Source organism: Acomys minous (assembly GCF_964271855.1).
Source record: "Acomys minous genome assembly, chromosome: 11".
Classification (NCBI taxonomy): domain Eukaryota; kingdom Metazoa; phylum Chordata; class Mammalia; order Rodentia; family Muridae; genus Acomys; species Acomys minous.
The window spans coordinates 18696888-18723135 of record NC_140492.1 but is presented as its reverse complement, the minus strand read 5'-3'; the positions used below and the strand labels follow the sequence as shown (position 1 = coordinate 18723135).

General features: G+C 38.7%; 2 protein-coding genes across 2 annotated transcripts in view; one reads left to right on the top strand and one right to left on the bottom strand.

The window, feature by feature from the left end:
• Positions 1–6268, top strand: part of CXADR (CXADR cell adhesion molecule) — a 51822-nt gene extending 45554 nt beyond the window's left edge. Inside the window, exon 8 of the mRNA XM_084801698.1 lies at positions 5713–6268. Within this exon, the coding sequence (XP_084657824.1) occupies positions 5713–5754 (42 nt within the window). The 3' untranslated portion in view covers positions 5755–6268. The remainder of the gene's footprint in view (positions 1–5712) is intronic.
• A 69-nt stretch (positions 6269–6337) lies between these two features.
• On the bottom strand, positions 6338–23924 carry BTG3 (BTG anti-proliferation factor 3). The gene is made up of 5 exons (XM_084801703.1): positions 23772–23924; positions 20377–20555; positions 16779–16916; positions 11232–11439; positions 6338–7100 (listed from the first exon to the last, which is right to left on the bottom strand). The coding sequence occupies exons 2-5, from the start codon at positions 20547–20549 to the stop codon at positions 6861–6863; spliced, it is 759 nt and encodes a 252-aa protein (XP_084657829.1). The 5' UTR covers positions 20550–20555; positions 23772–23924; the 3' UTR covers positions 6338–6860.
• Positions 23925–26248: the final 2324 nt, after the last annotated feature.

Genomic DNA, 26248 nt, shown 5'->3' with positions numbered 1-26248 from the left:
GGAATACTTCTGATCACCACCAGCACTGTAGTTACACACTGACACACTTGATGGGATATCTCCAAGAGATTTGCAGCTTACTGTCTAATGACAGACTGTTAAACAAATTAAGGACCATACATATCAGTGTGACTATGAAAATTAGGATTTTTTTTTTCATATCCCAACCTAAACATAGGCATACATAAGGGAAAGTGCCTCTCCATCCTGTAACACTTCAGCAGTGGCTCTGTCTGCCACAGGGATAGTCTCAGGTTATCTTTTGTTTGTGCATAGATTTTATTGTATGGCCACTACTTCTATAACATGAAGACAAACTAATAAGGAAATGCTCATTGTACACAACAATGGAACACTTAAAATCTTCCACTACTATAGGAAGTGTTGTTTCAAACTATAACCTCTAGCTTTTCATATCAAGGGGACGTTACTTAGAATCTAACCTTTGGCTTTGACACTAAGAAGCTATCTGATGCCCTCTTGTGGCCAACAACTTATAGGTCTTTTATTTTTTATTAAAAATCTAGCCTAACATCTACCAGAAATAATTTCCTCATTGTTTCCTTTAAAAAAAAATAAAAAATAAAAATAAAAATAAAAACAAACTCCATAGCCTTATTAACAGTGTAAGACAATGCATGAGTGTTTATGACCCAGCTTTAAAAGCACATATACTGGAGTTATAATGTCTGAGTTTAAAGTTCTCTAGTTACAGTACCTGGGCAGCATACATACCCAGTTTTCTCTTCTGTAGACAGTATTAGGACATACACAGGTTTATTATGGAGCAGAAAGTACTTGCAGTATGTAATTCCTAACAGGTTAGGTAAAATTCCTTATAGCATACACATGAACTACCACAGAATAATCTTCATTATTAGGTTAAGATTTTTTTTTTTTTAACTCTTTCCCTTTCCTCTCCCCCTTTAAAGAAAGAGCCTAGCCACATAGTGCAGGCTGGTTTCAAACTATGTAGTCTAAGCTAGCCTTGAACTTGCAGTCTTCCTGCCTCAGCCACCCGGGTGCTGAGACTTCATATGTATGCCACCCTGGACAGCTAGTAGCCAGGAACTATCCCTACTTTTGAAGTACCTCATATGAATATACTGAGCTTTAATACTTGGCAGGTACCACAGTGTCTTCTATTAATAAGCTTTAATCCAGGCCTGGTGGCTCCTGCCTATAATCTCAGTCCTCTGCAGGTTGACAGGGAATTGGGAGTTCGACATCATTCTCAGCTACGCAGTTGAGTATGGGGACTGTTGACGACACACAGACCTCGTGTGAAGAAACAGGCCAACACATCTCTGGAGGCCACATTCTAGTCTCTTACCTTCCGTATGTATTGTCACCTGCCATAAAACTGTGGCGTGCTCTGTTTACCACAGGTGGACTATAATCCTTCACTGCTGCAAAGGTTTCAACCAGGCGCTTTGCATATCAGCTCTGTATTTCTACAAGTATGTCCACACGCTATTTCTCATCTTACCTTAGTTAAAAATAAATCAAGTTAACTTACAGTGCCTTTAGAAACATTTATGCTCTCCAGTTTAAAAGTTTTGGCTTCCAGTTTAGTGCTTTTATGGGATTCCTAAGTGTGTGGAAGAGTGGGTTCTGATTCTTGTTCTTTTCTAAAGCTCTTTCCTTCTGTTTGTTTATCTGGTCCAACTCGGATGTGTTAGTTTTTGTTTTAACATATCATATCATCACATATTGTTATCTCTTAAAAATAAAAAGTTTAAAAGGCAAGCCAGTAAAAAAATAGTTATATAGAGTATTAATGTGTACCAGAAAAACCCAAGGAAAGAAGATGCAGAGTAGAAAAATAAAATCATCCCTACTTGGCTTCTTTCTCCTAATAAACTGTCAAAACATAGGATTTTATTCAGACAAAACACACACCACTCTAGATACTTTCATGTTCCCTCCTGTAATATTTTATGTCATTATAAACTTATCTGCTTTTAGACCATAGCCACACAGCATTTGCCATACTACCTTGAATAGATTTTTATAATTTAGTTGCTTGTTATGGCTACTTTTTTTGTCACCCCAAAACATTAAACACCTTTACATAGATGATAGCTCCATTAAGGTACTTCTGCAGATAAATTTCTCAAGGTATAGCTTCCAGGTGAAAAGAGATAAGCTTCAAAAATGTAACTGCCTTCCAAAAGGCTGTATCCCTTTAAATCTTTGCTTTTCTACATGTTGTCAACCGGGAACATTTTTAAAATTTATGTATTTTTTTAACTGATACATGAGAAAGATGTGTGTATCTATAGGGTACATAGGAGTATCTATAGGGTGTGTAGGGAACTATGGGATATTCTGATACATGGATACATTGTACAATGTTTACACAATAGTGGGGATTACTAATCCTGCCTACCTAATTATTTGGGCAAATAATTTTGACTAATATCTGAAGTCTTTCAACCATGATTATTAGTGAAGCTGATGCATTTGTTGACTTCAGTGCTACAGAAGTGACACCAGAGACAGCTAATGTAGCAGATGCTTTTCATCCATACATCTCACTGATTTACATTTTATGAATTCTACTGACATGGTGTCTTTAAGTCCTTTCTGTGGCTATTCCATTGAGAGTAAAAACAATGATGACTTTTGCGTAAGTTGTTTTCTGTAGTAAACATCAAGCCACAGTAATAAGAGTGACATATCTGTTCCAAGTCCTCATGCTTTTGGTAACTAGTAAATGTTTGTTTTGTTCTTTACGTGCACATGGCCTTCTGGGAAGCAGGTAGCAATTTCTGCAATGTTTAGAGTGTACATAGTTTACATATGAATTGAGGGAGCCTTTCCTGACTTGCCTGGGATAACAAGTCCACAAGTGACGTATAGTGCGGGGGTAGTGCTGTGCTTCCCAGGGAGCATCCAAATTACTAATCATTAAGCTGAGTCCAAGTCCAGCGGAAATGTGGGAAAAATTGGCAAAAGTAATTTTTAACACTGTGTTCCAGGTTAAATTACAAAAAAAAAAAAAAAAAAAAAAATTGATAAGAAGCGAAAGACTGCTAATCTTAGGCATTGCTACTATTATATTTCTGGTGTGGATCTTCTTGGCCAGTTTCTTTCTTGTTCATTAGGGCACACTGCTATTGAAGTTTGATTTAGAGTTCAAACAAATAAAATTGCTGTCAAGTTTTTAGTGCCCCTTCTCAGACATAACTGAATAGTTTGCAATAAGGAACTAAGACGTAGTGGCAATACAGAAATTCTAATGTCTTGTGTTCATTTTCATTTAACATAATCTCTGCCTAAGTTTCCTTCTGTTAAATCTTGGTCTGATACCTAGAACCTCACAAATTCCAATAGTTCGTAGACTTTACACAGGTAACAAACTGTATGGGGTGTTGAAGCACCATGGGGCACAGGCTTTAAGATCTGTTTAAGTTAGCATAAGTTACTTAGCTTGTTGCTATCTTGGACATCTTTCGCTTCCCTCAGAGTCCTTATTTAACTGAAATAAAAATGGCACAACATGCTGGGTGTGGTGGCACATACCTTTAATCCCAGCACTTAGGAGGCAGAGGCTGGCAGATATCTGTGAGTTCGAGGCAAGCCTGGTCTACAGAGTCCAGGACAGCCAAGGCTACACAGAGAAACCCTGTCTCAAAGGGGGGGGGGGGAATGACACAACTTGAGAAGATTTTGAAGAACAAATAAATTATCACAAAGCTAATGGCTTAGAAGTTAACATAAATGCTTTATCTTAGCTTAAAAGTATACTGTACTGTAGTCAAATGTTTTGTTATAATTAAAAAATTACAACATAAATAAGCACTTTATTAATGAATTATAGAACTTACCAAATTTTTATTTTTGAAACATCCATGTCTAGTTTAACCTCTAAAATTTAGACCTTTGCTGTTATGCCTACAAATACAAAATGGGAAATCAAAACAAATTATCATTCATTCACAAACCACTCCTGATTTAAACTCTCAAATATGGTTTTAGAATGAAATTATGTAGATGCTGCCCATCTTCATTTAGATTAGTCCTGTAAGGGAAACGATAACTTTGTCTTAATTTCCATTAAGAAGAACCACATGCCTGCCAAAACTTAGAGCTAATTGCCAAGTGGTAATTTGCTGTCAATAACTATAGACTGGAAAAGCTTTTCTGTTCAAAACTTTAGTATTATTGAACTTAAATGATAAAACCAGGTAGAGGATGAATGAATAAAGTTCATAGTCTAACACAGAAAAAATATCTAAAATGCAGTTAAATTAAAAATGAGCTTTCTCAGGTCTGTAGAAAAGAGCTTTCTCAGGCTTAGTGGTTAACAGCACTCGCTGTTGCTGCAAAGGACTCAGGTTTGGTTTCCAGAACATACACATGGCAATTAAAAGCCATCTATAACTCCAATTCCAGAGGATCTGATGTCCTCTTCTGGCTTCCCCAGGCATTGCACACATAGGCAGAGACATATATGTAAGCCAAACACCCATTCACATAAAATCAAATACATATAAATATTAGCTTTCCCCAAAAGTCATCATTTAGTGTCAGGGTTACTTAAGGATTCACTCCTATCACACTTAGGTATTTGCATACACAAGTGCCACAGCACGCGGATGAAGTCAGGACAACTTGCTTGGAGTTGGCTCTGCAGATCCTATCTAGAGATCCAAGTCAAGTTACCCGGTGTGGTGGCAAGTGCCGCTATTCACTGTGCGATCCCGCTGACTAGAGATTGATCTTTTGTAGTAATGTACAGAGCTCTAGTTACTTGGTGAGTGCTCAAAATGAATGCTTCTCCTCCTAAGTGGCTATCACACTTCAAGTTCCCCAACAAGTTTATCTGTAACATAAGCAGACTAAGAGAACAAATGCTGTCTTTCCTGACAAAATTATTTCAAACTTCCCAACTTGAAGTGTTCCTCTATCATTATCTCTATAAACTCCTTCAGTGCCCACAATGGAACAGCAATGGCCCTAACAGGTCAACATTTTTCAGTGGGACATGATACATGGTTGCAACCCTTGCACTAGGGTCCTGAGGTAGATCGCTTGGGATCAGCAGCTGGGAGACAAGACTCCCATCTCAAAGTACTTTTTTTGCTCCTTCTCATTTTAAAACTATTCTTTCTTGCGATGGCAATTACCAGTAGGAAAATACTCAGGAGAAAAGTTGATATTATGCTTTACAAATATGCTAAACCCATTAGAGCTTAAGTCAGAAAACAGTGACATTACGCGTCTCTGCTGTTTAACATATGGCTCCTGATGAAGCCATACAGTAAACTACACTACAAAAGAACGATTTCATATTTCACATCACTGAGCTCTAACTCCATTCTTGCCATCTTCTGCACTTAATAAATTTAAAAAACTGACAGCAGAGCTGGATGGTGGCAAACACCTTTAATCTCAGTGCTCAGGAAGCAGAGACAGACATCTGTAAGTTCAAAGCTAGCCTATTCTACAGAGTTCCAAGACAGCTAGAGCTATGTTGAGACATTATCTCAGAAAACCAAACCAAATGCAACAAAGAAACCTGACAATAGGAATGTTTGGAGTAGCCAAAATCAGTTACTAGGAAGTTGTGGACACACTTGGTTAAGTTGAATTATTTCAGTATAAACATAAAGGTTAGAGTGATGGGGAATGTATTGTTGATCTTAGTTTTGTAAGCTTACCTTTCGAATATCCAAACTCATAGTTTTTTTTCTTTTTTTGTAGTTCAAGTATGCTTACAAGACCGATGGCATTACAGTGGTATAAATACGAAGGACTACTGAAGAATCTGAAGTACCGTGCTTATATATATATAAAACTCTAGTAAAGACTAATAATGCTTTTTGAAAAAAAGCACTTCACATTTTTCATTGTTTTTAGTTTTTTGAGATAGGATGTCATCTTGCCCAAGCTAGCATCAAATTTGATGTGTAACTGTGGTGAGCCCTATGTCCTGATTTCTGCCTCAGCCTCTCAAGTTATGGGATACAGGCACTGCCACCACATCAAGTTTACAAGGCAGATTCTGAGTGGTAACAAGAGCATTTCTGCTTTCTCTAATGGTATAAAAGGCTTGTAAATCAGATGTCCTAAAAAAACTATTATGGGCCAAAACCCTAGTGACAAGGGTTCCATATATATTGACTTTGATAGTTGAAAGTTATTTTATTGTATTTATATTTTCAATTAGGTACAGCCAGTAATTTTTTTTACAAATATATTTTGATATGTGGTCTTTGGGAAATGTATGTACAATAAAGTTAGTTTTTTAAAAATGGAACATTTAAAATTATTTTCTTTCCTCAGTATTTCTTCTGCCTTTCTTATATACAGAAAAAAAACTCACACATTGTCATGCCTCAAACTACTTTTTATTTGCAACTACATGATTTCACGCAATTCTTCTAAATAATGACATAAAATAGATTTCCTTGTGTATAAATAACTTATTCTCCATAAAGTAAATGCTCAAAGGTGCTAGAACACATCACCCACTCCTACAGTGTTTCTGTATCCAACAGAGTCAATGCACAATATATAAATACTCAAGTCCAATATTAAAAACTCAGGCACTTGACTAACTGTAATAAAGTTTCTTAAACTATTTCAATATATCTAAAGTGCATATATATATATATATATATATATATATATATATATATATATATATATACACACACACACACACATACATATATATATATATATATGTATATACTATTTTTAAGAAAGATTATTCTCAATAGCTTTTCTATAAAAATAAGTTTGATGGTTTGGTCCATCTAACTTTACTACAAGTATGACCTTTTAGCATAATAGTAAGGTATAGTCTTCCTTTCTACCCATGTGACAATCAGCACAATCAAAATGAGCTAGTGTGGCGCTAACATGTGAGGATTAATCCAGTGATTCCGGTCACAGTGCATCCCAGGAGGAGGTACCCATGTCACTGGAATTGGGCGGTACGGCTTATTCTTTCTTCCTGGATTTGGGTAACCAAATGGAACAGGAGCAGGGTAGTGAGTCTGATGGCCATTCCCTCGGTACGTTCCTGGTTTTTTTCTGGGCAGTGGGTGCCACATTGGAAGAGGTGGGAATATCAGTTCTGAAATCTGGCGGAAAGAGAAAGTGTAAGTATATTCAAAGGAAAAAGATCTACTTTCTCAGTAGAGACTCAGTAGTTTCAGGCCGCTCACTAAACAGAAACCTAGCACTCACCTTAAGAATAAGTTTTGATACTAAGCAGCACCTATGGTTATATTTAAATATGTTAAGAAAAACTCACATCTCATGAACAGCTTATGTGTATTTCCTAAGTGAAGAAAAAAATTTAAATAAATGAAGAAAAAAAAATCTTCCAAGCATCAAAGATGCAAACATAGAATGAATGCTAACTCCTAAGGGCACACCAGGTTTTGGAGTACTAGGGAAGTTTCTATAGTTATTTAGGCAAAAAGTCACTAAGGGAGCTTTGAAGCACAAATTTTCATGCCCCAGTCAAGGCCTAGGAAAAAAATAATGAAGTCTCAGAAGCAGGCCAAGTATTTTGACAAAGCTTTCCAGATCATTCTGAGGGAGCCTGCTGGGGTCCAGCAATCTTAAAACTACACTGTAAGTCAGGTAGGGGACATCAACGTCACACTATTTAAATTCTCATCAGTAGTTTTAGAATTCTTTGCTTAGAACACTATGCATTGTGAGTTTCAGTCTCTGGTTCTACTCTGTTGTTCCAAGTGTCAGGTGTTCTCTTTAAGATTCTGTAGAGGGGGGCTGGAGAGATGGCTGTGGCTGCTCTTCCAAAGGACCAGAGTTCAATTCCCAGCACCCACATGGCAGCTCACAACTTGTCTGTAATCCAGTTCCAAGGGATCTGACACCCTCACATAGACATGCATGCAGGCAAGAAGACAGTGATGCACATAAAAAACAACAACAAAAGGATTCTGTAGAGGATTTAATTCAGATGAGGCGATGACACAAACCTTTTGAAAAGGAAATGCTATGTTTGGACCTGGGAACATATCTATATACACCCGAAGGTTTTTACATTTGGCTTTCAGGATGTATGTTTTCATTTTCTTAATACTTAGGAGGACAAACAAGATCCAATACCTTTTTATGTGCCTACTGGCCATCTACAATTTTGCACAGTTTATAACTTCAGCCTATTTCTTGATGAGATTATTTGTATTTTACTACTATCACTACTACTATTATTACTATTGCAATGTTGAGTCTAGAACCTAGGGCCTTGTGCATACTAGGGTGTACCAATGAGGTGTATTCCCAGTTCCCTTCTCCAGTTTTTATTTTGAGATAGGCTCTCACTTGCCCAAGCTTGCTGTGACCTTGTGATCTTCCTGTTGTTCCACCAGGCCTATTGATTTTTTTGGAGTGGTTTTTTGTTTTTTAAGTATATTCTGAAAACAAGTCCTTAACACATGGGTATAATGATCATATACTTTCTGTGATTTTGTCATGCATTTTCTAATGTTTTCTTTTGGTGACTAAAAATATTTAGTTTTGATTAAAAATTAATTCTTTTGTGACCCTTGGGAGACATTTTCAAGGCAATTCTCCATATTTCTTTATATATATAAAACATTAAAAAATTAGTTGTCTTACATGTAGAGCATATGATCATTCCAAATCCTTTTTTGGGAGGAGTAGGAGAGGGGTGTTTTGCTGCTAAGCAGCACTTAGACCCATGTCGCCCTTTTTCTTCCTTACTTTAGAACCCATTCAAGACCTTTCATCTTAATTGTTCTAGTCTTCTGTTATGAGAGTAGTTAGTGGGGTAAATGTACAAAAGTTAATTATTTTGGAGTTTCTATTTTTGTTCCAATGATATATTTTATACCCTTAAACTATCAGTAATCCTGATGCATAGAATAACTTCATACTCATGGCAATCCTCAAATTTCTTTAAGAATTTAGAATCAATATTGTTAGTTAACAGAAATGGACTGTGGGGGTTTTGGTTAAGTTCATAGATGAACCTGAGAAAAATTGAGAGCTGACTCTAGGAGTATTTTCTAGAAATACTGTAAGACCCTCTCCCCACAGGAACTATGAATGTTTGTGTCTTTACCAATTATTCCTCTTTTAGATTCTTTTTTTTTTTTTTCTTTTTTGGGGGTGGTTTTCAAAACCGGGTTTCTCTGTGTAGCCCTGGCTGTTCTTTGTAGACAAGGTTGGCCTCGAACTTACAGAGAATATACCTGTCTGTGCCTCAGACGTGCTGGGATTAAAGGCATGCACCACCATGCCTCGCCCTGTTTAGATTCTTATCATCAAAATAAATAATTTGAAGATGAATGATCAATCATAGCAGGTATATTTTCATTATACCTATATGTTAAGGACTTGTTTCTAGACTATACTTTAAAAACTACTCTAATTACCAAACCAAACCAAACGAGAAGAAAACCATTAATATCAGAATCAAGATAAACAGACAGAAAAGTTATAAAGTACAACTCTATTGACTTTCTACACAGGGCTTAGACAAGAGTATTTTTTTTTCCCCTCTGCGAAATGTTTATCAAAAAAGCATGTAAGATACCTTAATTTCTACATCTATTATTCTAATATTCTTTTGTGCTGGGGAAAAATAAATGCCAATTGGTTTAAAAGAAAATGTAAATAGATTTTAAACTTAGAGGTCAATTTACTTACAAAGAATTAAGAGTAGTCAATGGGACTTATATTCTTGCTTGAACTGAGTTGAAATCATCACATTTAGATGAGTTCCACAAAATTCAATAAAGGTAATTTGTAATGTGTCACAACATATGGAGAGAAAAATGACCTAAATATTTATGGCATAGACTTGAAAAATCTGAAAGCAACTACTTTTCGAAACAAGCCTATTGATGAACACTCCATGGAATGGCACAAAAGAGGGGGCTGGAAAGAGAGGGAAGAATTCACACTTCTACTATTTTATACTGTTAAATATTTATTGTCTTTATTTGCAAGGTTTTGTTTGTTTGGTTTGGTTTTTCAAGACAAGGTTTCTTTCTCTCTGTAGCCTTGGTTGTCATGGAGTTGCTTTGTAGACCAGGCTAGCCTTGAGCTCACAGCAATCCACCTGCCTCTGCCACCCTTTGTGCTAGGATTAAAGGGGTACACCACTGTGAGCAGCTTTTTCTTGTCATTTTAATAAATTAGTTTTTAAAAAGAGTTTTGCTGAATGTGGTTACACATGCCTTTAGTCCTAGTACCCAGGAAGCAGAGGAGGTAGGTGGATCTCTGTGAGTCCAAGATCAGTCTGATCTACGTAGTCTGATTCTGGCCCACTTAGGATACACAGTGAAACCTTCCCTCAAAAGAAAAAAGTATTACAAAAAGGAAGACATATACATCTAATATGCAGTAATATTTATAACTATTCTTCCTGTCAATCCAAGGAAAGACAAAAAGTGTTTTGTTAAGTAATATTCCTAATCAAATTTCTAGAAAGTAATTAAATGGTTCTTAATACACAGATATAATCTGTAATGTAAACACATTTGCTCTAAGATACTTCCATGGTTAGAACAAAAGGGAAGAGCTTTTGGGTTTTACCTTAAAGAAAGAAACAAAACTAGCCAAAATGTAATTCAGTAAAATTTCTTTAATAATAAAAAAAGGGAAGAGTAAAATTAACCTAAAGAAATAAATGAAATATTTAAAGACTAAAAAGTTACTGGTGCCTATATACCAAAAAGGTTGGGAAAGCACCTAAATCTGCATGCAGTGTGTATCAAGGCAGACCTCAAGGGGTTCATGTTGTGAGGCCTAAAGTCCTTATAAGACTATCTAAGACCAAGAAATACACCAGTAGGGCCTATGGTGGTCCCACATGTGCCAAATGTGTCACTGACAGCATCAAGAGGGCTTTCTTTGAGGAGCAGAAAATTGTTGTCAAAGTGTTGGAGGCATAAGCAGAGTCAGAAAGCAAAATAAGTATGCAGCTTTTTAAAGTAATAAAAGTCAAGGCTTGGTGAAAAAAATGTACACACACACACACATACACACGTATATAAATATATTTTTTTATCCTAGTTACCGAGGAATAGAGTGCACTTTTAATAAAGTGACTCAGAATGCCAATTTGAACCTCAGAGAAGCAGCTTTCCATTACTGTAAGAGGCAAGTGCTGAGATGCAGACTATTCTACAGGATCCCCAGGCAGCATCTGTGAGACGAGCTGTCCTGTAATCTGCTCCTGCCCGTAACAGGATGTGTTGTGTGTTTACCTGGTACACAGGGCTTGGTGCTGCAGTCACTGGACTTGGTTTCACTTCCACTTCCTTGCTTGTTTCCTCATCTGAAGAGGAGGATCCTGAATGATAATCAGAGGTCACCTTATCGAGAGCCCTGCTAACTTTCTTGGAGATCTCATCCTTGTTCTCATCCTCATTTTCAAAGCTAGCAACGATGAATGCATTGTTTTTCTCTCCATACCTAGGTATCCATAAAAAACATACTAATCATATAAAAGGCAAGACATGTTTATAAAAACAATTAAGCAGGTCTGGTCATGCCACTGTTCCAAGGCAATAAAGGAACTATCCCAGAACTGGACTGTGCACATTTAATATCCACAGCACAAGTAGGTTGTAATTTTCCTACAGCTACTCTATTGAAGTACAAACAAGAGTGGCTATTTTCTTCTCTACTGACTTCAAATAAAAAAAGGTTCGGTACATCACAAATGATGTACCTTTTGATTATGTTTTGTGTGTATCAGTGACATTTTCTTTACAGTAAGAGTTTTCTAATGTATTTCTAAATGGTTACTATCCAAAATCACCTGGAAATATCCCACACTTACAGACAAAAGATTTCTGACAATTACTGAGACTAAAGGGAAGAATGATGAGGATGGTAAAGGACTTTTGCTTCAATTATGTTATTGAGATTTCTAGGAAAACTGATCAATTTTTAAAACAGATATGTACACACAAAACTAAAAACCACCACCAAAATACTTCAATCCATACCTACACTATATAAAAATCAACTGAAAATGGATGGTAGGGCTAAATGTCAAAGCTCTATAACATGTTCCTTGAGAGCCTGAATTAGATACATTTAATTTATAGACAAAAAGCAAACTGACAAACTGGACTTGAGAAAAGTAAAATATTTTACTCCTCAAAAGATACTGTTAGAATAAAAGAATAAAAGTTACCAACTGTGAGGAAATGTTTATAAAACAGAAACATAATAATACAGTTTTAGAAAAGCAATGTCCCTTCACAAGTTTATTTTCTAGGGCTGGAGAGATGGCTCAGTGGTTAAGAGTGCTGGTTGATCTTCCAGAGGTCCTGAGTTCAATTCCTAGAAACCAAATGATGGCTCACAACCATTTGTAATGTGATCTGATGCCCTATTCTGCAGATAAAGTGCTCATATACAATAAATAAATAAATAAATAAGTTTATTTTCTAATTTTTCTTTTTTTTAGTAAAAGTTTTCTTCATTTAATATATTCAGATTATAGTTTCACCTCCCTCAATTCCTCCTAGATCCGTCCTTCTTCCTCACCCACAAAAAGCAACTTTCAATACTCATGAAGTAGAAGACAATGTAGCTGGTGAGATGGCTCAATAGATAAGGCACTTGCCATTAAGTCTGATGACCTACCTTCAATCCCTGGGACACACATCAGTGGAGGTGCCGGGGTTGGTAGCCCTAAGCTCCCAAACACATACTGTGACATACAATGTATACACAAATTTGAAAATGTAATTTAAAAGACATTCGCATTAAAATATGCAAGACAAACATATTAATATACATAAACACACAGGACAAATAACTACTCTAAAAGACACCTTCTATCATTGATCACTAGGAAAATACATAAATTTAAACCATGATACTTATTAGAATGGCTAAAAATTTTAAGGTAGTATTACCAACGATCAGAAACAGGAACTTGTTTATCATGGTATTAAGAAGTGAAGTATGGTTGTGCATCCCTGTTATCCCAGCACTCCAGATGCAGAGACAGGCAGATAGCTCTGAGTTTGAGGGCAGCATGGTCTACATAGCAAGTCCAGGACAGCCAAGGCTACACAGAGAAACCCTGTTCTTGAAAAGAAAACAACAACAATAATATTTTAAAGAGGCAAGTCGTAGGCCAAGATAGGAGAGCCATGAGTCTTTAAGCTAGTGTGACCAAATGCAAAGCACCTAATCTCTTTCTGTCTTCGTTTCCTATCCAGTGGATAGGGAATCCAGAGGTACTCTCAACTTCAGAGCCATCTATCCAGCTCACCCAGCAATTCCTAACTCAAAATGCCTAGTACTTTGAGTGAGTTACGCATAACACAGAATACATGTAGTATATCTTCATCTTTGTCCACTAATGGGAGTTAAAAGTCAGGGAAAATAGAAGGCAAGGAACAAACTAGAAAACAAACTACTTTATTTGTAGAAACAGAAATTTAAAACAAAGGCAGGTATACAATAATGGAAGGATCTGCTGTATTAACTTAGATCTCCTTGATAATAAATTAGTTTGCACATCTCTGCCTTTGTAGTGCTTTGGGATGAAGGCTTCATGTTAAATGACTACTGACTATATTACTGAAATATTAAGAATAGAAGATTTAATATACAACTTTTAAACTTTCCATTCTCAATGATGTATTGCTAAAACATCAAGGCTAACTTAGTTACTATGAAACAAACCATTTTACCTAATGTTCCTTTTAAAAAACACTGTAGACATTACAAAAAAGTTGTGAAATAATATTGAACAGATTTAGATGTCAGCTATTCTTAGAGTTTCTATAGTCTATATGACAGGGAAGACTGTTCTGTCTAAATACATCTCAAGTTTTATTACAGCATTGTGGTTTAAAATATACCAATGGCTTATTTTTTAAAGTTTGTACTTGTGGATATGTACATATTGAATGCTGTTATCCTTGAATGCCAGAAGCATCCTAAGTTCGGTTGTGAGCTACCCTACATGTGTGCTACATACTCTTAATAATTTTCTCAGTCACTGTTTTTGAAGATGGAATGATATTTCTCAATTATATACAGTAGACTATATGAGCATTGTTCTAATTTCCAGAATGGTTATCTTTTAAATTTGGGTTCAAAACCACATTTCCTTACCTCAGTGCTCTCTATTAACTTACATAGCTATGGCTATGGTAATATAGTGTGTAGAGAGGAAAAAGTTGGTACTGGCTACTATTTGCCTCACATCACAGAACTTACACAGTGCTATGAGAAGATGTTGTTCATAGTACAATCAGGTTAGGAGTGTGAGGATCTGCCCATTCCAATGGAAAACCTTTATAAGAAGCCCTGTAAGAATTCTATCTCAGAGGCAGTAGATCTCTGTGAATTTGAGGGCAGCCAGGGCAAGAGAGGCCTTGCCTTTTAAAAACAAAAACGAAACCAAACCAAACAAAAAAGAGGAGGATGATGATGAAGAGGAGGAGGAGGAAGAAATGATGATGATGATGTATGGGTTGGAGATGGCTCAGCAGTTCAGATCAATTGCTGCTCTTCCAGAGAACTTGGGTTCAATTCCCAAGACCCACAGGCTTAAAATTATCTGTGCTTCCAGTTCCAAGGTCCCATTTGTCCTGTTCTGGCCTTCTCAGGCACCAGACGTGCACAGGGTGCACAAACAGCTATTCAGGCAAAACACGGATACACAATGTATCTTGTGTGAGAAATATGTCGAGTATTTAGGATGTATAGATCTTAATGGAAAGACACTGAAAGAAATAACAAGCCATTAAGAAGCTCAAATACTGGGGTTTATGCCAGTCACACACAGGATCCTGCGAAGTAAGATTATTCCGAAGAAATCTCTAAGTGATTCTATATCAGTACTGACTCAAATCACAAGTATTTAAAAAGATTGGGAGGATTGGATTCAACACAGTAGCACTGTGCTAGTCACTTCTTTATTTCTTGTAAACTGAGAGTTTCAGCAGGATTTCAATGGATAAAGTCCTCTAAGTTTAACACTAAAGTAACACTGAGTTGGTTTTTAAAAATGATTTATTTATCTTTATTTTTTTGTTTTTACTTTTCTTTATTTCATTATTTATTAATTTATAAATAAAAATATTTGTATTTCTTTTTTTGAGAATGTTTGACTTTTTTTTTTTAAGATTTATTTTTATGTATGTAAGTGCTCTATCTGCATGTACACCTGCATGCCAGAAGAGGGCATCAGGTAAATTATAGGTAGTTGTGAGTTACAGTGTGGTTGCTGAGAATTGAACTCAAGAATAGACAGTGCTCTTAACCACTGAGCCATCTCTGCAGCTCCCTTATTTATATCTCTTTATTTATCTTTAATTTTTATTGGTGCTTTCCCTAAACATAAATCTGTGTGTGTTGCATCCCTAGGAACTAGTGTTACAGACAGATGTGACCTGTCATGTGGTTGCCGGGAATTGAACCCAGGTTCTCTGAAAGAGCTGCCAGTGTCTTTGTTTTGTTTTGTTTTTTTCAAGACAAGGTTTCTCTGTGCAATCTTCACAGTTTTGGACTTACTTTGGAGACCAGGCTGGCCTTTAACTCAGAGATCTGCCTGCTTCTGCCTCCCTGAGTGCTGGGATTAAAGGCCTGTGCCCCACCACGCCTGGGTGTAGCCAGTGTTCTTAACCAACTGAGCCATCTCTCCAGCCAAACACTGAACACAATCTAAAAATGGTTTGACTATCTCTGATCAAAATTCAACATAGCTTAGTTTTCTTTTTTCCTCAAACAAAACAAAAACATTGAAGAAGTTCCACTTTCATAAACTTGTACCTCCCCATAAAACTTCCCAAAGTAAAAGTACTTTATATTAAGTGCTGGCAAATCAAGCTCATCAGGGGTTTTCCTGGTAAAATTTAGAAGATTATGCATGGGTTTTGTGTGTTTGAGCATTACTTGTCTTCATTACAGATGAAGTTAAAGGCTGTGACCATCTCTATAGCATACAGGTAGATTCATTAAAAAAAAAAAAAAGCAACTTCACTGTAATCAATAGAGGGGCCAAGAGAATTGCAACCTCAAAACAAAGAGAAGTTCTTTGGGAGTTCATGCTACGTTTATCCTGTTTATTCTTCCTGGTGAAAACATCTTCCCTATCTTGTTACCTAGTGACAACCTTCAACCTTCACACAGCAGCTTAAGCAACACCTAAACAATTGTCTTTTTCCCTGTGTCAGCTTCACCTCTATTTTGTAGATTTCTAATTTGGTACAAATAATACTATGTGGTAATTTGCTTACTATTTCACCTCCCTTACTACCCTGTGAACTATGTAAAAAAGTCTGCCTTAATTTTTGAAAACCCACAAGTGCCTAAGATACATAATGTTTTTATTAGAAGTTTAAATAGATTTCACCCTTTTATAGTTGTTTGAGGTAAGAGAAGCATTTCTATTATGAAAATAGAATCTTTAAAATGCAACAAAGCTACCTAAAAACAGAAATAAGAGGCAGAGATGGAGACCAACTAAAGGCCACCATGCTGCTTTATTTGGAATCAGCTTCTCATAATTTGAAGAAAGCTGTGTGTCATATGAATAAAGGACTAGGCACGTAAGTTTTACATTCTACCTCTTGGTGTACAATAAAATCCTTGGCAAAGTTCTAGGAAAATGTGCTTCTGAGTTTTTCATGGGATAAAATATTCACCAGCTCTTCACCATCACTTTAAGGGGGTAATTTTATAAACCTCTTCTGAGAACACCAAACCACCAGCTCCTTGCTATAGACATGGGAAATTTGGTAAAATCAGTTCAGCCGCTAAACATGAAGACTCACCGGCAGCACACCTCGCATGGGTCCACCCACAGTGTAAGTTCCTTTGGCAAGCCCAGGTCACTGTACAAGATGCAGCTGTTCTCACAGGCTTTCAGGACATCGGGATCAACTCTCTGAAACTTATTGACACGAATGCATCTACAACAAAACAGAATAATAGCTGTAATTGAACCTCTACCATAAATGGAGATTTCTAAGTATGAAATTCAGGCAAGAAAGGCAACATGAAGGCTGCTTAGCCTGGTCAAATCAGAAGATACCTGTGTGAGCCCAGAGTAATTATCCATCCCCTAATTTATCAGAGACTACGAGCCTGCACATATACATCAAATAAGCAGAGAGAGCAAGATGTATACCTGGACCTCTTGACAGTTTTGGGGGAACAACTGATAGAGACTATCAACTCTAATGGGCTATTTAGGATATAGTGGATATAGCTGAGTGGTACTGCAATTGTCTTGAGTTTCTATTTTCCTGGGTTCAGTCTCAAGCACCCAATAATAAGAGCTATAAATCTGTAACCAACAATACTTCTCAACCAGTGTTGCAATTACTGGAATACTACTAATGTGATATTTCCTTTTTAAAGTTACATCGTTTCATTAGCTCATTTTAATCTTCATTGGAAAAAGTTCTCATAAGACAATAACTAGAGCCAGGCAGTGGTGGTGCACGCCTTTAATCCCAGCACTCAGGAGGCAGAGGCAGGCGGATCTCTGGGATTTTAAGGTCAGCCTGGTCTCCAAAGTGAGTCTAGGACACCTAAGGGTACATGGAGAAATCCTGTCTCGAAAAATCAAAAAAGAAAAGAGGGGGAAAAAAAAAAAAAAAAGAAAGACAATTAATAATGTTTCTAAAATGTAGTAATTCTTTTTAACCATGTACTATGCAATAGACAGTTCCCTATTAACTTTTTATTTCATGAGCTACATATTATTTTCACCTTGTAAGGGAGAAAGGAGGCAGTCCAGCAACATGTCCGGTATCACAGACCTGTGAATCTAGACGTCAAATCCAGGCCATCCACCCCAAAGTTCATGGATAGTTTAGAAGTTTTAGAAGTTCAGAAATAATGTGCTTGCCTAATGTGTACGATCAACATTAGATCTACAGCATACAAAACCTATGTTTACCAAAGCTCAGCCATAGTTTCCTATCATTTCTTAATGGCAGTAGTAAAACTAGCAAAATCAAAGTAAAAATTATTTTTACTGTATATAAAATATTTATTGCATAAAAAGTATATATATGATGTTCTTGAGCTTTTGACCTACCCTATAGATTCTAATGTTATATAGGGTAATTCAATTCTAATGCATCACAGCCATCAAAAGCAGTTACAACTGTGGAGCTCTTCATTTTTTACACACCGTATTCACCATGAAAGTATTCAAGACACTAAGCCTTAAAGTCAGATATGTAACTTATTTATTTTTGCTACTTTAGACACATCACAGAAATATGCTGGCTTTCTAAAACCCTACATACTGGAACTACTTTTCTATTAACTGTTCTTCAAATGCAAGATTATAAAAGTTGCATGTAAATGGTACTGTACTTAACGCTGATGGTTCTTTTAATTTTTTTTGCAATTATAACATGTAAGAGACTTCTGTATTCATCCATACTTGTCTGTATTTCTGATTATGTTTCCAGATAAGACTCTGAGACTTAATGTTCAAAATATGCATATGTTTTACAGATCTTATAATGCCAAACTGTCTTCTACAAATATCACATTTGTATAAAATTGTTTCCAATCTACCAAAGTCTAATAGATTTTTACTTAAAAAAAAAAAGTTCAAAATGACTCAGTGATGCTTCTGATTACATGCTAATTTAGTCTATTTAACTTTTTGTCAAGGTTTTAAAATGAATGAAAAAGAAATGGTATGCTCTCTGACCTTGCTGTGTTTACTTGACAGTGCTTCTGTTTTTCAGTAGCTTGGCACTTCCAAAAGGTCTACCCAACATGACTTAGACATGTGTAAAAAGCCTCAAGAGTTCTAACTCACAAAAGCTGTTCACTACTAACAATGAAGATGTATAGGGAAAAAAAGGACAGTTAAATGAGGAGCTAAAAAACTACTTAAGCCTAAACTAACAGCTACCTGTATACTTATATTCATAATATTGACTGACTTACTGGAACATTTTGGGTAAAAATTATGAAAAAATACAGAAATTACCTTGGTTTATTCCTTGTCTTTAGAATACTACACCTCAACAGGTTTTAAGCAAATGAGAAACAACAAAATTATATTTCTACTTCAGTCTTAGATTTCTCAAACAGTCCTATACTTTTAGGCGCTAAACAACAAAAAAAATCTTTTTCTAATAAAGTAGAGAAGTATTGTGTAACAAACAGCAACGATAACAGCATGCACAAATAAAACAGAATTTCTGTAGCTGTCACAAGTTAACCAGTGTTTCATGTTAAATTTGGAGGCACGTCTACCATCCTCATTTTAGTATGACAGCTAGCTTAGGAAATGGCCTCTTTGGCTTCTCAGTAGATATATCTGTACCAAAGTGAGAATGTCAGGGCATGCATTGTTTTTTTTATACAGCTTAGAGTCTGCTTTCCTTTAACAGCATGCTCTTCTTTAAGTTACAAGTCAAAATACAAGTCAGCTGCAGTCCTCTCTTCCTTCTAAGTGCAGAATCTGTGGCATGTACAAGCTCATGAAAATCTGGAGTCATTCAAGGCTTGATTTTAAACTCCACAAGCCAGTATTTACCTACCATTTGAGGTACATAGTTGAGTTACCTTCAACTGGCTTACACCACAAAGAAGACCTCATAAATAACATCATCACTCTAAAGGCCAAGAACATGTTAGTTAGTCTAATTATCTTTTTCTGTTTGGTTATTGAGACAGAGTCTTTCTACATAGCTCTGAGTGTCACGGAACTCACTACGTAAACCAGGCTAGCCTCAAAAAAATCACAGAAATCCTCCAGCCTCTGCCCCAGAGTGCAAGAACTAAAGGCTCATGCCAGTATGTATGCCTGGCTCTGCCTGATTATTTTACCTTACCATGGTCTCTTCTCTGGTTTTTCGAGACAGGGTTTAATCTATATAGCCCTGGCTGTCTTGGAACTCACTCTGAAAACCTGGTTGGCCTCAAACATAGGAATCTGCCTGCCCCTGCCTCCTGAGTGCTGGGACTAAAGGTGTGCACCACTGCCCTCTTCAAAACAACATGCAGCATGGACATTACCTTTGGACACAAAAGGACTACTTCCCTCAACTCTTAATTACCACATTCATTTTGGAGAAATTAGTATCCTAAAGATGTGTGAAAAACTCTAAGAACCACAATAACAACAAACGCACTTCAGTAGGAGGCAGACGACCCACAAGAAACTAAATGGTGAGTTACAGCTCTGGCCTCAAGGCTAAACTGCAGGACTCCATCAACAAGTACTTGTACTTTAAAATGAACAAGAAGAAAATACCATGCAGGGTTTTGTATGTGCACATAAAAATCACAATAGGCATGTTCTAAACATCCTTCACCCCACTAGCCTTGTAAAGCCATTACACAAACCAATCTTCACTTAGTCCAATTCAACTGGCCAGTCTAATTCTTTACCTGTACGCCTGTCCTTTTGATGGTTTTTCTGGATACCAGTGATTTTTATATTTCTCTTGAAGTATCTGAGTCAATTTCTCCGCAAACCTCTCAACTGCTTCTTTCTTCAATTTATCATGTTTTCGAACCAGCCTTGTGAAAAAGAAGACAACAGCGGCAATTTCGTTCTTCATTTTTCCCTGTAAAAATTAAAAGTTTTCTTAAAAAACACAGATCCAAACAAGAGCAACAACAAAAACTTCATACACACACATAAAAACTAGAAAATAAAAGTTGGGTAAAATATGCCCCCTTCCAGCTGACCCCCATCTCCTTTCAGTTTTATGTGGTATGTCATCGCCTCTAATTATCACTAATGGTTTTTAGTCCTCAGAGACCTATTAGGTACTACCCCTGGGATTCTTACTACTTTGCTTTAAGTAGTTCAGTAAGAGCACACTGTGCCGCTCCTAAAACACAATCAGATGCCACTCAAAAGGAACTACTGTAATAACTACTACACAGGTCTTTACTAAATAAGTCAAATTCTAACTAAAATTTAAAATTCTGTGAAAGGAGTTGAAATTTAAAACCTAGCCCTGAGGGCTGGAAAGATGGCTCCACTTGCTACTCTCGCCCAGGATTTCAGTTTAGCTCCCATAACCCACATGGTAGTTGATAACCACCTGTAACTGCAGTTCCAGCGGGCCCACCTCTGATCTGTAAGGGCACCAGGCACCAGGCGGTGGCCATACACACAGGCAGGCAGAACACTCATACATATAAAAAGGAAAAGTTAAAAAAAAAAGAAATCTTTAAAATCTAGTCCTATAGCTCCACTTTGGAGAAATTTTGCAATTCTCCCAAAAGGTTAAACAGCTATGAGATTCTACTAATTCTACTATGAGCCCAAGAGCTCCAAACCATATTTCCCAACACAAAAACGTGTACAGTTATGTCACACCAGCCGTGCAGCGGAAGCACTTCAAATGAACGATGGATGGACAAATGAAGTATGCTATACATGAACTATAGAATTGGCAACTACAAGGAATGGAGTAGAAACAAACGCTACAAGATGGGAGAACCTTAAACACAGCACGCGAAGGCACAGAGGCAACATACAATACCACATATTGAGATTTCCTTCATACACAATGTACAGAACAGGTAAGTCTATACAGGTAGAAAACTGACTGCGTAGCCTAGAGGTAGGAAGAGTGTAGGAACAGGAGGATAAATTCTAGTAAGTCTAAGGTTATTTTTCTAAAACTTGAGTACTGTCCTAGCTTTTCAACTCCACTATACTGAGCAGGTAATTGTTTATTTTAAAAGGATGAATTGTATGTGTCAGTTACACTTCAATTAAACTGTTTGTTGCACATTAAGTTTTTCAGCCCTGAGCTTTTTGTACATACTCTTTCCTAAAAAGCTAAGACAAAAAGTAGCGATTATTAAAACCCACTCAACAGAACATCAATTCAAGATCACTCAGAGAAAAATTAAATGAATTAATTAGTTACATTTTGGAACTGCATCAAAGGACTCTTAAAATAGAAAAATCTGATTTATCATTGATTAATCCACAAAGCCTGTTCAGGGGTTGTTTTGAATATATATGTTTTGAGATGAGCTCATTCATTTGGCTGATGAAACTTGGAGATATTCAGATGCAGCATTTATTAAGTAAGGTCATCTTTCTAGACGCCACTGACAGGCCCAACTGTATTGATTGTTAACAGTGAACTAGCTTAACAATAGTCTGTTCTTACCAAAAAGAAGGGGGGGGAGAGGGAGAGAGAGAGAGAGAGGGAGGGAGGGAGGGAGAGAGGGAGGGAGGGAGAGAGAGAGAGAGAGAGAGAGAGAGAGAGAAGAAGAAGGAGGAGGAAGAGGAGGAGGAGGAGGAAGAGGAGGAGGAAGAGAGAGAGAGAGAGACAGACACACCTGTTTTTTTTTAAGCTTTCTTTTCTCAAACTGCTCTTTTAAGTTTCTTGTCTAATGTGATTCCTTTACTTTGTGTGCAAACAAGGGACCTCACTGTGAAACAAATTCTATATAGTTATCTGAGATTTGTCCTAGCAGCCGTACTACTCACTCTGATCCTGGATAGGAAGATACCTAAACTTTCCTCTTTAGAGTCTTAGAATGCCAAATTCACCTTCTACTGCTATCAAGGCGGGCTGAACTCTCACTCAACAACAGGGACTTCCGCCTACTGCAAGTGCTATGCAACCTTCCTCCACCTGAAAAGACGTTGAGGCGGTTCCCACTTTACGTAGCCTCACTTATATTACCTATAGCACCTTACGCTGGGACAGAAAGCCCACTGGAATTGAATACACAGTCTGGGAAGAAAGTTGCCGATGGAACTGCATAAGCTCGTCTCCAAACAAAATAAAAAGACTCACACTAAAGAAATGTACCGCGCTTCCTAGATCATTCTCATTCATCAATTCGGCCAATATGTACTACACAACAGTTTGGGGATTTGCCTTTGTTTGCTCAATTTCATATCAAAAAATAAAGGAAGGAAAGAACCACTTAGTGGTTGCTTTTGGTTTGTAACAGAAGATGAGTCATACGGACTTATTTATTTTTCTCTTTGAAGGAATGATGACTGGAAATAGCTGAAAAATTAACCCTCTCTTTTCGGTGTTCCAAGAGTACCCAAGGCAAAAAGAAGGAGGTCTAAAGTGCGGGAGGGGGGGAGATCATCACAGGGGGCACCCATTAGACCATAGGCATCTAGTGCCACCCACACTCCCCCCCAAAGCTCCCATTTTAAACACCGCTTGGTGACGTCACCCCGGGACCTAGTCACCGCGGGCGGCTGCTCCTCAACTTCTACTTTGTTTCACAAGCCCGGTCTTTTAAGAGTTTATAACTTCGTAGTTCTCCCTTCCCTGGTAACGAAGAGCTAGTCGCAATTCCTAGAAACGCGTGTTTCTCCAGGTGGACGCGGCCAAGGTGGAGGGGGCGGCAAGCGTGGTCTCCGCAAGCGGCCCTGACCGCCCGGGGCGGCGTTGGCCAGCGGGATCCAGATGCGGCCGGATCGAGGCTCGGGTTGAGAGCCCCGACACTCCAACGGGGACGACGGCCTGCGCGCCGGGTCCAACCTGTGCAAGCCGGCTCGCCCCCAGCCCGCCGCGCGCCGGTCCGACGCCGGCTGTCGCCTACCCGGAGGCGGTAGGCGACGTGGCACGCGCCCGAGGAGGCGTCGCCTCCCCACCGAGGACCCGCGGCCGCCGCGCATCCCCTCGGCCGCTCCGCTTTCGACGTGGCGGCGGGCGCGTCCTAACCTCCCTCCCCGATGCCCTGGGGCTCCCCACCGCGTCCGCCCGATCCTAGGCCGGCTCGCTTCCCCGCCGCCGCGCCCACCCCCCTCCATCCCTCCCCGCCAGGGCCGCTCTCCTCACCGCCGCCGCTCCGGGGCTGCTGCACCCTCGCCGGCCGCGATCGCGTTCCGTGGCCGGGGAGTCGAGCGCGAGCGCAGCTGCTGCGTCGTCGGGCCGCCGCCGCCGCCGAGCGCGCGCAGACCAGACAGACTGGCGGACGGCGGAGCGCGCGGCCAGGAGAGCGAGCGCGGTCCCGACGCAGCGCGCGGGGGGCTCGAGGCCCGGAAGAGGGGAGGGGCGATGGTTGGGAGTGGCCCGGCCGCCGCTCGGGACCAATGCGCGCGCCCCGGGGGCGGGGCTTCCCTAGGACCCGCCCACCACAGCGGGTGCGCGTGGCCGGTTCCTGCCTCCAGCCGCGCGCAGGGCATGGGCTCCGACGGCGGAGCTGGCACGTGGCTGCAGGGCTTCCAGCGGGAGCCCCGAGGGCCTCGCCTCCCGTGGAGGGGCTGGCAGGAAGCATCCTCCCCGCTCTTCGGCCACTCCTCCTCCCGCGGAGCTTTCTCCCTTGGTTGGGCCCGCCTTCCTGCTGCCTGAGGGCAAGTTCGTGCCGGATCTCCACTTAGCTTCGATGGGAAGCTTAGATCTGCAGAGGTGAGGTTGACGCTGACAGACTAGCTCCTCCTTCCTGCCTCGAAATCACTACCTGGCTCCCATGTCCGTGAGATAGCTTGTGTAAAACTCTTACCTGGGCACTTTGCTGGCAGAGCTGCTGTCTCCAGCTGAACATAGCGACCTCCTGTTGAGTACTGTCTCTGCCAGTACCGACTAAAGAACAGCCCCAGGGATGGCCCAGTGGATGAGTGGCTGGCCAGGCTTCCGAGACATTTTGTTTTGTTTTGTTTTTGAGACAGGGTTTCTCTGTATAGCCTTGGTGTCCCGGACTTGCTTTGTAGACCAGGCTAACCTCGAACTCACAGCGATCCACCTGCCTCTGCCTCCCGAGTGCTGGGATTAAAGGCGTGCACCACCATGCCCATCACTTCTGAGACACTTCTAACTCAAGGGCTTCCCAGGAATAAAGCTTAAGCCTTGACTAAACACACAAGAAAAGGGAACATAAGCTTAACGAAGGAAGGAAAATCTGTCTATCCTTTAGGCTAAACTGGCAGTGAGGTGTTAGTGTGAAAGCAGCTGATAAGTCCAACAGGCCAGAAAAACACAAGACATTCATTAAACGAGAATTTAAAATGCAAATTACTTAAGAACTAATTGTTAAAGCTTTATTTTGACTACATTTCTTTGTGTTTACTAGGTTACACATGTGTTATCCTTATTCTATGAATATTTAAACTTTTTATTAGCTGATGTTGCTGATTATAGCCTTGTGCAACTCAAAAATGATAATTTTTACTAGTAATATATGACCCTCAAAGCATTATAAAACTAAGCTAGTGAGATGTGCCTTTATTTGTAGAACCAGGGCTACTTCTCAATTTAAAGACGATGCTGTTATATGTGTATGTTGTGTTATTCCAGGAGATGATGCCCCTGTTTTCATTTAAAACTAATCATCAAATTGAGGGTGTTGGTTTTTTTTTTTATTGTTGTTGTTTTTGTTTTTGTTTTAAATAATTCAAGCCTTTAACTCCACAGTTTCTTAAAATAAAAATTTCCCTTTTTGACAGGAGAGGTGGTTCTTCCTTTGGCAGTACTCCAACTATTTTGCAATTCATGAAAGAAACCGAGTTTTATTACTGAGTACAGCCTATATGTACATATCATGCATATAAATATATGTATATATGAAAGGAGAGAGAGAAGAGTTTTAAGAATTGGTTTGTATGGTTATGGGACATGGAAAATTCAAAATCTATAAAGCCATCAGTCTATAAACTCATCAATAACTGAAATTATCATTTGAGCCCGAAATTTATATCTAAGATTTTTATTTTAAGATCATAAGGCAAAATTTCTTATTTGAGAAACTTCATTTTTTGCTTTTTGGGCCTTCAACTGATTGAGGCTCGATCTGTCATTGAGAGTAACTCCTTTACTTAATGCATCTGACTATAAATGCTAATCACATTCACAGAATATCCTTCACACTGACATCTAGACTAGTGTTTGAGCAAACTGAGTACTGTATCAGCAACCTGACACTACAATACTGCTCAGTTGTAAAGTGCTCTGTGCACTTAAAAAAAAAAATCTAGGTTGTAATGACAGAGCTGGGAAAGCAGACACAGGCAGATTTCTGAGGTTCACTGGCCAGTTCCAGACAACAGACCCTGTTTCAATAAACAAGGTAGCTGGTACCTGAGAGTGATAACCAAAATTGTCCTCTTACCTCCACATGCCCATGCATACACATGTGTACCCCTTCCCCCAGTCACAAAAATCCACAATGAAACAAATTCCTTCTTCTTTTTTTTTTTTTAATTTTATCTTTTTAGGCAGTTTTGTGGTAGTGAGGGTGCATAGGTATATTAATTACTTGTCCATTGCTATGATCAAACATCATGACCAAGGCAGTTTATAGAAAGAAGACTTTATTTGGC

Coding starts and splice junctions, on each gene's coding strand:
- BTG3 (XM_084801703.1), bottom strand. CDS start 20,549: ATGAAGAACGAAATTGCCGCTGTTGTCTTCTTTTTCACAAGGCTGGTT. Junction 16,917..20,376: donor TCAAAAGGACAGGCGTACAG/GTAAAGAATTAG, acceptor GTTTTGTTGTAG/ATGCATTCGTGTCAATAAGT. Junction 7,101..11,231: donor CACCAAGCCCTGTGTACCAG/GTAAACACACAA, acceptor TCTTTCCGCCAG/ATTTCAGAACTGATATTCCC.